The sequence below is a fragment of the Sciurus vulgaris genome, assembly GCF_902686455.1.
Source record: "Sciurus vulgaris genome assembly, chromosome: 5".
Taxonomy (NCBI): Eukaryota; Metazoa; Chordata; class Mammalia; order Rodentia; family Sciuridae; genus Sciurus; species Sciurus vulgaris.
This window is the reverse complement of record NC_136465.1, coordinates 113,666,695-113,680,641: the sequence shown is the minus strand read 5'-3', so window position 1 is coordinate 113,680,641 and position 13,947 is coordinate 113,666,695. Positions and strand designations below refer to the sequence as shown.

The following is a 13,947-nucleotide window of genomic DNA, read 5'->3' as shown; positions in this document are numbered from 1 at the left end:
TCTAGTAGGCATAAGGTCTCTTGCCTAATGCCTAGGTCCTTGATCCACTTTGAGTTTAGTTTTGTGCAAGGTGAGAGATAGGGGTTTAATTTCATTTTGCTACATATGGATTTTCAGTTTTCCCAGCACCATTTGTTGAAAAGGCTATTTTTTTCTCCAATATATGTTTATGGTGCCTTGTCTAGTGTGAGATAACTGTATTTATATGGGTTTGTCTCTGTGTTTTCTGGTTTTTATGGCTGTTTTGGTGCCAAAGCATGCTGTTTTTGTTACTATAGCTCTGTAGTATAATTTAAGACCTGGTATTGTGATGCCTCCTGTTTCACTTTTCTCACTGAGCATTGCTTTGGCTATTCTGGGTCTCTTATTTTTCCAAATTAATTTTATGACTGCTTTTTCTATTTCTGTAAAGAATATCATTGGAATTTTAATAGGAATTGCATTAAATCTGTATAGTGCTTTTGGTAGTGTGGCCATTTTGATAATATTAATTCTGCCTATCTAAGAACCCAGGAGATCTTTCCAACTTTTAAGGTCTTCTTCAGTTGCTTTAGTGTTCTATAGTTTTCATTGTAGAGGTCTTTCACCTCTTTTGTTAGATTGTTGCCCAAATATTTTATCTTTTTCAGGGCTATTATGAATGGGGTAGTTCTCCTAATTTCTCTTTCAGTTGATTCATCACTGATGTTTAGGAATGCAGTTGATTTATGGGTGTTAGTTTTATATTCTGCTACTTTTCTGAATTCATTTAAGAATTCTAGAAGCTTTTTGGTGGAAGTTTTTTGGTCTTCTAAGTATAGAATCATGTCATCAACAAATAGGGATAGTGTGAGTTCTTTTCCTATTATCTCTTTAATTTCTTCTGTCTAGTTGCTCTGGCTAGAGTTTCAAAGACTATGTTGAATAGAAGTGGTAAAAGAGGGCATCCTTGTCTTGTTCCAGTTTTTACAGGGAATGCTTTCAATTTTTCTCCATTTAAAATGATTCTGGCCTTGGGTTTAACATATATAGCTTTTACAATGTTGAGGTATGTTCCTACTATCCCTAGTTTTTCTAGTGTTTTGAATATAAATGATGTTGTATTTTGTCACATGCTTTTTCTGCATCTGTTGAGATAATCATGTGTTTTTTTTTTTTTTTTAGCTATTGATGGACTTTTAATTATTTAATTAATTTATTTATATGTTTATTTATATGTGGTGCTGAGAATTGAACCCAGTGTCTCACACATGCTAGGCAACACTCTACCACTAAGCTACAACCCCAGCCCTATCATGTGATTCTTGTCTTTGTTTATTTATTTATTTATTTTTTTAGTTGTCAATGGATCTTTTATTTTATTTATTTACATGTGGTGCTGAAAATCAAACCCAGGGCCTCATACATGCCAGGCAAGTGCTCTACTACTCTAGTCCTCTTTAAGTTCATTAATGTGATGAATTATATTTTTTGATTTCTATATGTTGAACCCAACTTTGTATCCCTGGGAAGAACCCCAGTTGATCATGGTGCACTATCTTTTTAATATGTTTTTGTAGGTGATTTGCCAGGATTTTATCAAGAATTTTTGCATCTATGTTCATTAGGGATATTCATCTGAAGTTTCCTTCCTTGATGTGTCTTTGTCTGTTTTTGGTATCAAGGTGATACTAGCTTATAGAATGAGTTTGGAAAGGTTCCCCCTTTTCTGTTTCATGGAATAATTTGAGGAGGATTGGTGTTAGTTCTTCTTTGAAGTTCTGATAGAACTCTGCTAAGACTCTGTCTGGTCCTGGGCTTTTCTTTGTTGGTAGGCTTTCGATAGCATCTACAATTTTGCTTAAAATTGATTTGTTTAAATTTTCTATGTCCTCCTGCTTCAATTTGGGTAACATCTCTCTAGAAATTTGTCAATGTCTTCAAGATTTTCTATTTTATTAGACTATCAGTTTTCAAAATATTTTCTGATTATCATCTGTATTTCAGTAGTGTCTGTTGTGATATTTCCTTTTTCATCACAAATTTTAGTAATTTGCGTTTTAGCCACAAACTCCTAGGCTCAAGTATCTTCCTACCTCTAATCTTTCTACCTCAGCCTCCTAAGGAACTGGGACTGTGTACCACCATGTCTGGCTCAGACAATTTTTGCTTTCTTATTTCCTAATCTTTTTTTTTTTTTTTTTTTTTTTTCTTTTCTTGGTACTAGGGATTGAACCCAGGATACTTTACCACTGAGCTACACTACTCAGCCCTTTTTAAAATTTTTTGTTTTCAGACAGGGTCTCACTAAGTTGCCATGGCTAATCTCAAACTTGCAATCATCCTGCCTTAACCTCCCAAATCACTGGGATTATAAACAAGTACCACCATACCCAACCTAATTTAAAATTTTTAAAATAGTTATAAAAGATTTACCATTTGAGGGAAACAAAGTTGTAAAAGATGTTATTCCTGGGCACATTATGACATTTAAGAATGATTACAGTGGCACATGCCTGTAATCCCAGCAGCTCAGGTGAGGCAGGAGGATTCCAAGTTTAAAGCCAGCCTCCACAACTTAGCAAGTTCCTAGCTCAAAGTAAAAAACAGAAAGAAAAAAAAAGGGGGGTGGAGAGGCTAAAGATGTGACTTAGTGGTTAAGTACCACTGGGTTCAATCCCTGGTACCAAACAATAAAAATATTTTTAAAAGAATGAAGTGGACGTTGGAGCTATAGTATCTACCAACGTTGGAGTGGACGTTGGTAGATGCTTGTCTCACAAGCACAAGGCCCTGGGTTCAATCCCCAGCACCGCAAAAAAAAAAAAAAAAAAAAAAAAAAAAAAGAATGAAATGGTTTCATCACTATTCTAATTGCATTCCATGTAACTTAAATACAACAGTGATTCCCGCTACCCGCCCCCGCAAGTACAAGGGATCAGAATTATAAGAGTGATTAAATAGAAACACCAACCATTTTAAAAAAATACATGACTTTGCTTTTCTGTATGAGTTAGAACTAACTTCCTTCCTTCCTTCTCTTTCTCTCTCTCTCGCTCTCTCTCTCTCTCTGTTTGTTTCTTTCTTTCTATTGGGGATTGAACCCAGTGGTGCTTAACCACTGAGCCACATCCTCAGCCCTTTTGGTTTTTATTTTTTATTTTGAGATAAGGACTTGCTAAGTTGCTGAGGCTGGCTTTGAACTTGGAAACCTCCTGCCTCAGCCTCCTGAGCTGCTGGGATTACAGGCTTTGAATTGCACCCGGATTCTTTTTATTTTTTACTTTGAGGCAGGATCTCTAATTTGCCCAGGCTGCCTTCAAATTTAATGATCTTCTGCCTGAACCTCTTGAGTAACTGGGATTACAGTCACTGCACTCAACTTCCCATAGACTTGTATCTGACCATAACATTTTATGTTTGAATGTCTTTTATTGATTATCCTGCCATATTCCTTTGAAAAAAAAATTTGTTTCAACCAAAACTGAAGAGGTTTTAGGAAAACTTTTATTTTCAATAAAAGTTTAATAATTATTTCTTCTGAATAGAATTATCATAATTATGTAACTAATTAAAAATAATAGAAATTACATATTTGATAGGTAATTATTAAACATTGAGAAAAAATGCTATAGGTGTAACTCAGTGATAGAGCACATGCTTAGTGGGGTTAATCCCCAGTGCTGGAAAAAGAAATAAATTTATTATACATGCATCTATTAATGAGGTCAATGGAATAGTTTCATCCCTACCCTCACCCTAGCATACAATTAATTTGTAGGTGAATACTGCTCATTAATTGCTAAAATGACACAGTATTAGGTGAATGGAATCTAATTCACCTAAATTGATAAATAAGAACTGATGGAGTTTTGTTACAACCTCATCACTGTTTTTTGTTTTTAACTTCTGAGTTATGTACTAAAAATTATGCAGTGATGTTATCACAAATTATTTTGAGACATATATCATTTGACAATTTGAGATTAGGTCACTCTTCAATTCTAGGGAAAGGAAAGAATTAGAAACCATGTAACTCATAGGAGAGTGTTACCCAGTCATTAGAGTTCACTTTTGCAGTTCCACTTTGGCACTCTGAGGCTTTTACGCCCCAGGCCAGAGCACCTTTGTAGTATTCTAGTATTCTTAGTAGTATTCTAGAAGGGTGAAATTCATGCCTTTATTTTGTTAAGTGAAAAATGGGGGTTTGAAGGGCTGAGATCGTGGCTCAGTGGTAGAGAGCTTGCCTGGCATGTGTGAGGCACTGGGTTTGATTCTCAGCACCACATTAAATAAATAAATAAAGATCTTGTGTCCAACTGCAACTAGAAATATTAAAAAAAAAAAAATGGGAGTTTGAGAAGGGGAAATAGGGAAGAAAAACTGAAGAGGATTTAGAAAAATGTTCTTATGGAAAGTGAAGACCTGGATGTCAGTTCTCCCATAAGTGTCTATTAGTGTCTTTGTGCCCCTTGAAAAATCTTGGGGTTAACCAAGAAAAATACAAAATCAGACATGGGGCGGACACCCAAGAAAACAGACTCATGAAGCAGGCTTTTGAAAATTGGGAGAAAAACACTTACATGATTCTGTAGAAATTCAGGTATACTCTATTTGTGACCTATAAAGCCCCTCATATAAACCCCTCCTTAGGAACACAGAAATGGGAATGTTTTTTTACTTAAATCTAATGTTATAAAAAAACCACATTGTCAAAATAATATAGCAAACCAAAGGTTTTAATAATCACCAAATTTTCTTGCTTTTTTTCAGATGATACAGAACTTTCAGGAAGAAGCCTGTTTTATTCTGGACACAATGAAAGGTAATGAAATTGTAAGACAAATAACTTTTAGTTTCTCAGTCTTTTTTAAAATATTTTTTAGTTGTAGACGGACACAATACTTTTATTTTGTTAATTTAGTTTTATATGTGGTGCTGGGGATTGAACTCTGTGCCTCATGCATGCTAGGCAAGTGTTCTACCACTGATCCACATCCCAACCCAGGTTCTAAGTCTTTTCAAAGCTTTTTTTCAGGCTGTGAGTGCAGCTCAGTGGTAGAACACATATTTAGCATGCACAAGGTCCTGGGTTCAAATCCACAGTCAAAGGAAAATAAAACTCTTTTCATAATTGACTTCTTTGAGGAGAAATAGGGAAGAAATCACATATGAAACAGAAAAAGTGGCATTATTAGAGATTGTTTTTTTGTGTGAGTTGGCCTTCTTACCATTATCAAAGTCAACAAAGAACACCTGACAGCTTTCTTACCATTCTCTTCCATCCTCTGTTGACAAATGAGGAAATAAAGCCACAGTATTTTATAGTACCTATTTATTATGAATGCTCCTTGACTTGTGGTAGGGTCACATCCTGATAAACCCATCCTAAGTTGAAAATGTCAAAAGTTGAAAATGTATTTAATTCACCTAACCTATCCAACATTATAGCTTGACATTCCAACACAGTGTAGAATTATTGTTTCCCCTGATAATCTTGCTGCTTATCCCAAATTGTGCCTCACTGCCACTTCCCAGCATCACGATAGAGTTTCATAACATTTATTCCCTAGCTCGGGAAAAGATCAAAATTCAAAGTACAGTTTCTACTGAATGCATATCACTTTTGCACCTTTGTTAGCTAAAGTATCATAAATGGAACTATCATAAGTCAGGCACCATCTGTATTCTGTGCTAAATGATGAGTATGTTGCTCTTTTTATTTTTTATTTTTTTTGTTACCAGGGTTTTAATGCAAGGGTGGTTAAACCACTGAGTCACCTCCCTAGCCAGTTTTTTATTTATTTTGAGACAGGGTCTCAATACGTTGCTGAGGCTGTGTTTGAATTTACAGTCCTCCTGCTTCAGCCTCCCAAACTGCTGGGATTACAGGTGTGCACCACTACACCCAGCTCGTATGCAGCTCTTATCACGTACTGGCTTTATTCCCTCTTGCAAGAACCGTACTGTAGATTTTTTTCTCCTACTGTGTTTTAAAGGTGACTAAAAATTCTCTTTTCTCTCTCTCCCTCCCTCTCTCTCTCTCTCTCTCTCTCTCTCTCTCTCTCTCTCTCTCTCTCTCTCTTTCTCTTTCTCTTCTTCTCTCTCTTTTTTACAGCAGAAACCAATGATAGCTATCATATTATACTGAAGTAGGAGTGGAGCATTCCATGCTTAGTGGCCGCTGCTTCCCTCACCTCTTGAAAACTGCCCTCTTGGCATGTGAATGGAGATTTGAAGGTCTGCAGGAACCTGGCTCATCTAACTCTGTTGGGGGGAATCTAGGCCCTGAAGGCAGAATCTCAGCCCTCTGTGTTGGCCTAAGCTCTGTGTCACACACAGATTACTGCCCAACATGCAGTTCTGCAGCAACTTTTTAGTTAAATTTTGGCCCCTGTTGTTGAATATCAATAGGAATTCCACATCATTTAGAGTATATGTAGGGCATAGCGATGATGGGAATTGTGTGATGTTTAATGGAAAGATGTTAAATTTTGTGATATGGAGTCATGTAATTTTTTTCTAATATAAAAATGAACATCTATATTCATAAGACTAGGTCCTCAATCTCTTGCATCAACCATACTGTCATCTGGTGTGTGTGTGTGTGTGTGTGTGTGTGTGTGTGTGTGTGTGTGTGTGTGTGTGTGTTTGCCACAGTTAGTTCCTGAAAACTTCATCAGTGAGGAGAAATACACATAGAATGTCTTCTGGTTCACTTGTAATACTACAACTAGTAGTCATTTTGACCACTTATTTATTGAGCCAGGCAGATAAATTCTCTAAATGGATTATCCTATGTGAAGTAGGCACTACTGTGATCCCTAACTAAAGATGAGGAAATGGAGACACATAGTTACTAAGTAACTTGCTGAGTTACCAGCAGCTAGCAAGTAGTGATGCTAAAATCCAAATCTAGGCTACCCGGTATTATTTTCCATCCAGTGCTACTCTGTATAGCCCGTACTCACCATTGTTTTTTACCATGACTTTTCTGGGGAACTGAGGAATTAACCACTGAAAGAGACAAACCACACCTAAATAATGATGAACAAATCAAGACCTACAAAAAGATACTTTTAAACTGTCACCTGTTATCAGAATCAGAATTTGAGGTGGTAAAAACTCAGGATTATCTGTAACTCGTAAAATTCATTGTTCTTAAATGACAGTCTCATACTATTTATACATGAATTAGGCTAATCACTGCTTTCACCTCTGAATCTTTTCTTGGTGTAGGAACTACTTATATGGTATTATTTTACATAAACTTTACAAGAAATTAATTGCTACCTAACATGGTGGCACACACCTAAGTCCACTGACTTGGGAGGCCAAGGCAGGAGGATTAAAATTTCAAGGTCAGTCTGGGCAACTTAGCAAGACTCTGTCTTAAAGCAAAAATTTTAAAAAGGGCAATGAAGGTAGCTCAGTGGTAGAACTCTCCAGGGTTCAGTCCCCAGTATCAAAAAGAAAAAGAAGACATTCATTCCTGTCCCAGTCACACTCTTACCATATGTTTTTACTCTTCTTTAAGAAGGAGAGAGAAGGAGAGAGATGGGGGGGGGGGGGGGTACAGTATCATGGGTCTTCTTTTTATTCTTATAGTTTTAGAAATCTCTCCACAGGTTGTGTTGAGGTAAACAGAGACAATGTTAAGATTCTGTATTGGATTTGTGTGTGTGCTTGTGTGTTTAAAGTATTTGACAGAGTTTTAATGTTTTTTTATACAGACATTTTTTGTTTATTAAAATTAAACTGCAATGCAGTTGAATTTCTCTTGGTTTGAAACAAATTGAAAATCTCGAAACCAGAAAATTAAGTCAGTGACTTCTTTAAAACTGACTTAGGCAACTCAACATGTTAAGCCAAAATGCTTTTTTTTAGTGAGTGATTACTTGATGTCCCCATTTTGAGGAGAAATTTCTAGTAGGACAGGTTCTCTATTTCAGTGAAGTTGGCTTTCCTTTCCTTATTAGTTTACTATTGGTTATGATTTTTTCCCCCATTTCATCTGGATGTTAGGATGGGAAGGTTGGACTAGGTGACTTTGAAAGTTCCTTCCAAATCTGTGAATCTGTGATTCTTATGTATTGCAAATGATGCACAGAATTCTATTAATACAGTGACTATAAATTATACTTACTAATTTTTATTTGAAGTCAGGGTTTTATTAGAATAGTGTTTATGAAAATGAATTTATACAGCATTATAATTACAGATTTTTAATTTTACTGGAAAATATCTTGGGCCTTCTTTAGCTCCCTCACAAAACATTTATTTTGCCAGTGCTATATAATTGGTAAGAATTGGTATAGTAATAGAACATTGTAATTATTTTATTTGCTTTACAAAATTTCATATGTTCACTATTGGTCCTTTCAATTAAATGTAAATTTTAAACTACCTTTTTCATTATAAAAATAATACACAAAATTATAAATTCAAACAATAAAGAAGGGCATAACTTTTGCTTCTTACCTTTTAGTTCCACTCTAAAGAGGTAATCATTATAAGAAATTTTCCCCCTTCTAGTACATACACACACACACACACACACACTCTCAGAAGGGTTTGTGTTATACCAATAATCTGCAACTTGATTTTTATATTTAACATACATTGAATATCTTTCTATATTAGAATTTACAGTTGTATTCACTCTTTTTTAAAAATTACTTTTCTCTGTGGATGCCATTTAGGTTAAATATATTTGAACATGCATCTTCATGAGTTTTTTTGCACATATCTCTAAGATATATTTCTAGAAACAAAAATTGCTGGATTTTATCTTTCTGTGATAGTAAATATTTAAAGTAAATGGTTTCATGTTTTCATTAGATTGAAGGCATAGGAGAAGCAGAATGGTTGAATTTTAATCTTTCTGAGATGTGGAATAGGATTCTATTTGACTTACCATTGTCTGTACTGTTCCCTTGAAGTATACTAGGTTTCATGTAGGAAAATCAGTATAAAGACTTGATAATTAAGTTGGGAAATAAAAGGAGAAAGGGTGGCATAGCAGGACTCTTAAGGATTATTAGTCATTAAAAATGAATTGTGGCTATTAACAAATTTGATCGTGTAATATTATGGCCTAATAAGAATGTTTGCCCACATAAATGATTTATTTAAAAAGTAATTTAAAAGGAAGAGAAATGGAGATGATCTTATTGACTGGAAAGTGATTATAATACAACAAAGAAATTGCCAAAGACCCGAAAAGGCAAGGTTCACTTGAGGAGGCAGGTGTTCTCATTCCTAGAAGTCAGTCACTTTGAGGCACTGGGTTGCTTATGAGGGGCACAGCATAATCTCACCACTAGGCTAGAGGTACATGGGGAAGTTTGGTAAGTGAGTATGGTGTGGGACAATGGAGCCAGGCATTTCTTCTTTGTGCATATTGGAAGACTGCTCTCAAAACCCTTTATATACCAAAGTATTCTGAGAAAGTCTTTTGTATAGGATTGTTGCTCAGATTTGAACTGTCTTACAAATCACCATGAAAGACTGAATGAAACTTCAGCCTTTAGTCATGACAGTAACTCAGAGTGTAAATATTTGAAGCCAGGACTGAACTTCTCCCTCTTCATTGTAACTTTTCTCTGGTCACTAACAATTTTAGATAGTTTGGCACTGAAAGCTAAAGTAAATTCATTTTATTATTTTACTGAATCATTAGTCTGCTTCCTTGGCCATGGATGGTTCTTCTATAGGAATTCAATTTGTTTTGGCCCCTATTGGTCTATCACAAGACTCCAGTCTTAACAGGAATGACACAAATGTCCCACATCGCTGAATCATTTATATTCTATTTCATAGAGAATAGAATATGAAAAGAGGACTGTTTTTTGTATAAATGCTCTTATTTTCTTAGTTGTGGGATAAAACTTCTTCTGCTAGCACAATTATTTTTAGTTTATGATTACATTTTTGCTTCATTATACTAATTCCAAGACTTAAATGAGGAAGAATATGCTACCACTGCAAAATGGAATGATCTGGGGAAGATGTCCTATGTGACATGACAGAAATGCTTCCAGTACCTGCTTTTATGCTGCGGATTCCTTGCTTCTTTTAATGACCTTGTATTTTACCTTTGACCTTGAACCCACTTCCTTTTTCTTTCTATATCTTCCTCTGCACTTTAACATTTCCTTTGTGTTTTTCCTTATGAACATAGGCCTCTTCTAAAATGTTACCTGGGAAATTGCAAGTAAGACTAGCATTTGTATTCTCATATTCAAAATTTAAAAGTTTCAAAAATTTAAAAGTTGTATATACATTTTTTTCAATGACTAATTTCAATTATAAGGAAACTTGCTATTTAAAATAATACTATCATATTGTAATTATATTATTTTTTACCATATGTGATCTTTTGGGATATGAGTTATAACTGGTTTATTATGTGGGTTTATTTAAGGTGAGGCACACATTCCTCATTTTAATCACTACAGATTCCTGTTTTATTTCTGATATTTATTGTCTAATTTTTCATTTAAGGATTAGTTAATATCTTTCCCTAGACATTTGTATAATCTTGCTTCAGATTTTCATTCACTTCCTTGAGCTTGCCCTCTAGTGCTGGGGGTGTAGTACTTGCCTAGCATGCACAAGACCCTGGATTCAATCCCCAGCACTGTAAAAAAAAAAAAAAAAAAAAAAAAAAAAAAAAAGAAGAAGAAAAAAGGAGATAATAGTTCATATAGTAGGGGTTCAATAACAGGGTTTTTTGGAGAGACTAAAATGGATAATGAGTATAAAGCAGTTTTATTTTTTACTTTATATAAAAAATATAAAGTAAAATATTTAAATATTTTAAAATATATTTTTAAATATATTTTTAAAAATATTTAAAAAATTTAAATAAAATATTTAGTTGCTCAATAAACTAAGGCTACTCCTAAGTATAAGATCACCTTCATATGCAGACATAACTATAAATCAGATGTATAAATACTGCCCAGGACATGATGGAGATTTCATCTGCAGATGCTGTGTTGTTGTTTTTTTTTTTTAGTTTTATCAGTATTAATATTATTAATATTATTATTATTACTGTGCTGGGGATTGAACCCAGCAGTGCTCTACATCCCCCAGCTCTTTTTTATTTTGAGATAGGGTTAGTTGCTTGCTTAGTTGCTGATGCAGGCCTTGAACTTGTGATCCTCCTGCCTCAGCCTCCTGAGTAGCTGTGATAAAGGCATGTGCCACTGTGCCTTATTTTTGTGGCTTCTATTTTTGGTTTTATGTCTTTTGATTTTTTTTTTTTTTTCCTACCCCTAAAACAAACTACCTATTGGTAATTTGTGCCTTCCCAGCTGTCCATATATATGCTGCAGCTTGGTCTGGAATAAAGCAGTATTATTTAGAATTGGGCATCCATTGTTATTCTTAACATAATATTATCATTTCTGTCACTTTTCTTTGCAATTCTATTTCAAAGACATAGAAATTCTATTCCTATTCTTATGCACTTGAGCTTCCTGAACAGCTGCCATCTGACCTTTGCCTTCCAAAGGCCCTGCTTACTGGAGCAGAATTACAGTTATTATTGGCACAACTGTAGTAACTTATGTAGTGATTGTATCATAAGGGCAAAATAGAGTGAATAAGTGACTTCATGATAAGTAGTTGTGATGTTCACTAGAAGTCCAGATGATCTTTTAACTGATCTAGAGCTTCTTGTGAAATTGAATTCTGCTTCTTTTTCAAAGAATGTGCTTGCTGCTCATGGCTTAGCTGTCTTCTGAATTTTTGTTTTGTTTTTCTTTCTCTTTGTACCAGGGATTGAACCCAGGGACACTTAACCACTGAGCCATATCCCCAGCCCTTTTTATTTTTATCTTGAGACAGGGTCTCACTAAATTGCTTAGGGCCTCACTAAGTTGCTGAGGCTGGCTTTGAACTTGCAATCCTCCTGCCTCAGCCTCCTGAGCTACTGGGATTAGAGGTGTGTACCACCATGCCGGGTCTCTTGTTTTTATAGTACTGGGAACTGAACCTAGAGCTTTCTGCATGCTAAGCAAGAGTACTACCATTGAGCCACATCCTCAACCCTTTTTAGAATTTTTCTTTTGAGAGAGGGTCTCATTAAATTGCCCAGGCTGGCTTTGAACTTGTGATCCTCCTGCCTTAGCCTCCTGAGTGGCTGGGATTACAAGCATGTGCCACTGTGCCCAGCCTTGGCTACCTTCTAGTGTGATGGCATTAATCAACAAAACTCCGGCATTGGGGTTGACAAATTTCTATGACTGTTGGAACTCTGAATGTATAGGCCTATGAGATACCTTTTTAGCCTGCCCAACATCCTCTTTAGAAAGTTTTTTGTTACTAAGCCCACTGATTCACAGAGTGATCTCTGGGAATTTTTCTTCTTTTTTGTCTTGTGTATATGCCCAGGAAGAGCAGAACCTTTTGAACAATTGAGTAGATAACTTGTAATTTAAAATAACATTTACATAGCACTGAGTGAGTTGTAAACATTTAGTAATATAACTATTTAACCATCACAAAACCCTGTGAGGGATAAACTGTTATCCCCATTTTGCAGATGAAGAAGCTAAGGCAGAGAAGTTATGTACCTTGCCCAGGGTCACACCACACTGGTGAGTGGAGGAATAGGGGCAGTCTGGCTCTAGGATCCATACTCTTGATCACATGACATTGCTTCTAAATTCCAACAGATAGAAAATTAGTGCCTGGTATCCCCAAAATTGCTTTTTTAAAATGATCTGTTGTTTTTTCATTTTGCATTATTGTGTCCTAGCTGCTTGAAGTTTCCAATGTCCCCTAAGGGAGAACTATGGAAAATTCTTGGCAATATTCTAAGCCATTCATCCTCTCAATCCTAAAGATGAGAAGGCTTGGGGCTAGGGTTGTGGCTCAGTGGTAGAGTGCTTGCCTAGCGTGTATGAGGCACTGGGTTCAATCCTAAGCACCACAAATAAACAAAATAAAGGCACTGTGCCCATCTATACCTAACTTTTTTTTTTTTTTTTTTTTTTTGCAGGCTGGGGATTGAACCCAGGGCCTTGTGCTTGTGAGACAAGCAAGCATTCTACCAACTGAGCTATATCCCCAATGCTACCTAAATTTTTTTTAATAAATAAAATAAAAGGATGAGATGGCTTGGTAGCCAGTAGATTTGACTTCTTAATTTCTTGGTTGCAGCGAAAGATAGACTAGGATTGGAACCAGCCTAACTTGAGTTTAAATCCTGCTGTTCAGGCACAGTGAAACATGCCTGTAATCCCAGAGATTCAGGAGGATTACACTTCAAGGCCATCCTGGGCAAATTAGGGAGACCTTGTCTCAAAATTAAAGTAATTTCAAAAGGACTGGGGGTATAGCTCAATGGTAGAGTGCCCCTGGGTTAAATCCTAGTACCAATAATAATAATAATGTCCCTCCATTTATCCATCTATCCAATAAATACCTACTGTGCTTCCAAATGTCAAATACCAGGTTTTGTGCTAAGAATACAGTGAATAAAACAATACCTTTGTCTCATGGAATTCAGTCAAGTGAGAGAAGACTGAAAAACAATATGTCAGATACTAGTGCTAAGAGGAAATATAAGGCAAAGGGATAGAGGCTAAGGAGAAGCACTTTTGGAAATATGGCTTGGGAAATTCTGATATGGGGACATTTGAACAGATACTAAATAAGGAGTAAGTATATGGTCAGCTGGTGGGAGAGTGTTTTAGATAAAAGGTCCTGAGGTAAGAATAGCATAATTGCCCAAGGAGACCAGTGAGCCATTAATGTATTGAAGCAAAGTATGGGAGTATGAAAGTAGAAGGAAACAGGATAACAGATTGGGGGTGGAGCACTACATTAGGTACCTATATCTTGCAAAGCCTTACAGGTCAAGGGAGAGATAAGATTAAAAACAAACAAAAAACAAAAACAAAAAACAACCCAGGCTTTGGCCCTTGGCAAGGCTCAAGTAACTTTTGACTTAGTCTTTGTTTTCCCCCATCT

The 13,947-nt window shown here is 35.7% G+C and overlaps 1 protein-coding gene across 6 annotated transcripts in view; it reads left to right on the top strand.

The window, feature by feature from the left end:
• The window catches only part of TFCP2 (transcription factor CP2), a 66,630-nt gene that overhangs the window by 46,331 nt on the left and 6,352 nt on the right, over positions 1-13,947 (top strand). For 2 of the 6 annotated variants that reach the window (XM_079139796.1, XM_079139794.1), the window contains exons 14-15: positions 4,732-4,783; positions 6,077-6,588. In XM_079139796.1, the coding sequence (XP_078995922.1) occupies positions 4,732-4,783; positions 6,077-6,114 (90 nt within the window). In that variant the 3' untranslated portion in view covers positions 6,115-6,588. Of the gene's footprint in view, positions 1-4,731; positions 4,784-6,076; positions 6,589-13,947 lie in introns of those variants that run through there. The other 4 variants (XR_013763812.1, XR_013763813.1, XM_079139795.1 and 1 more) reach the window with 4 other exon arrangements.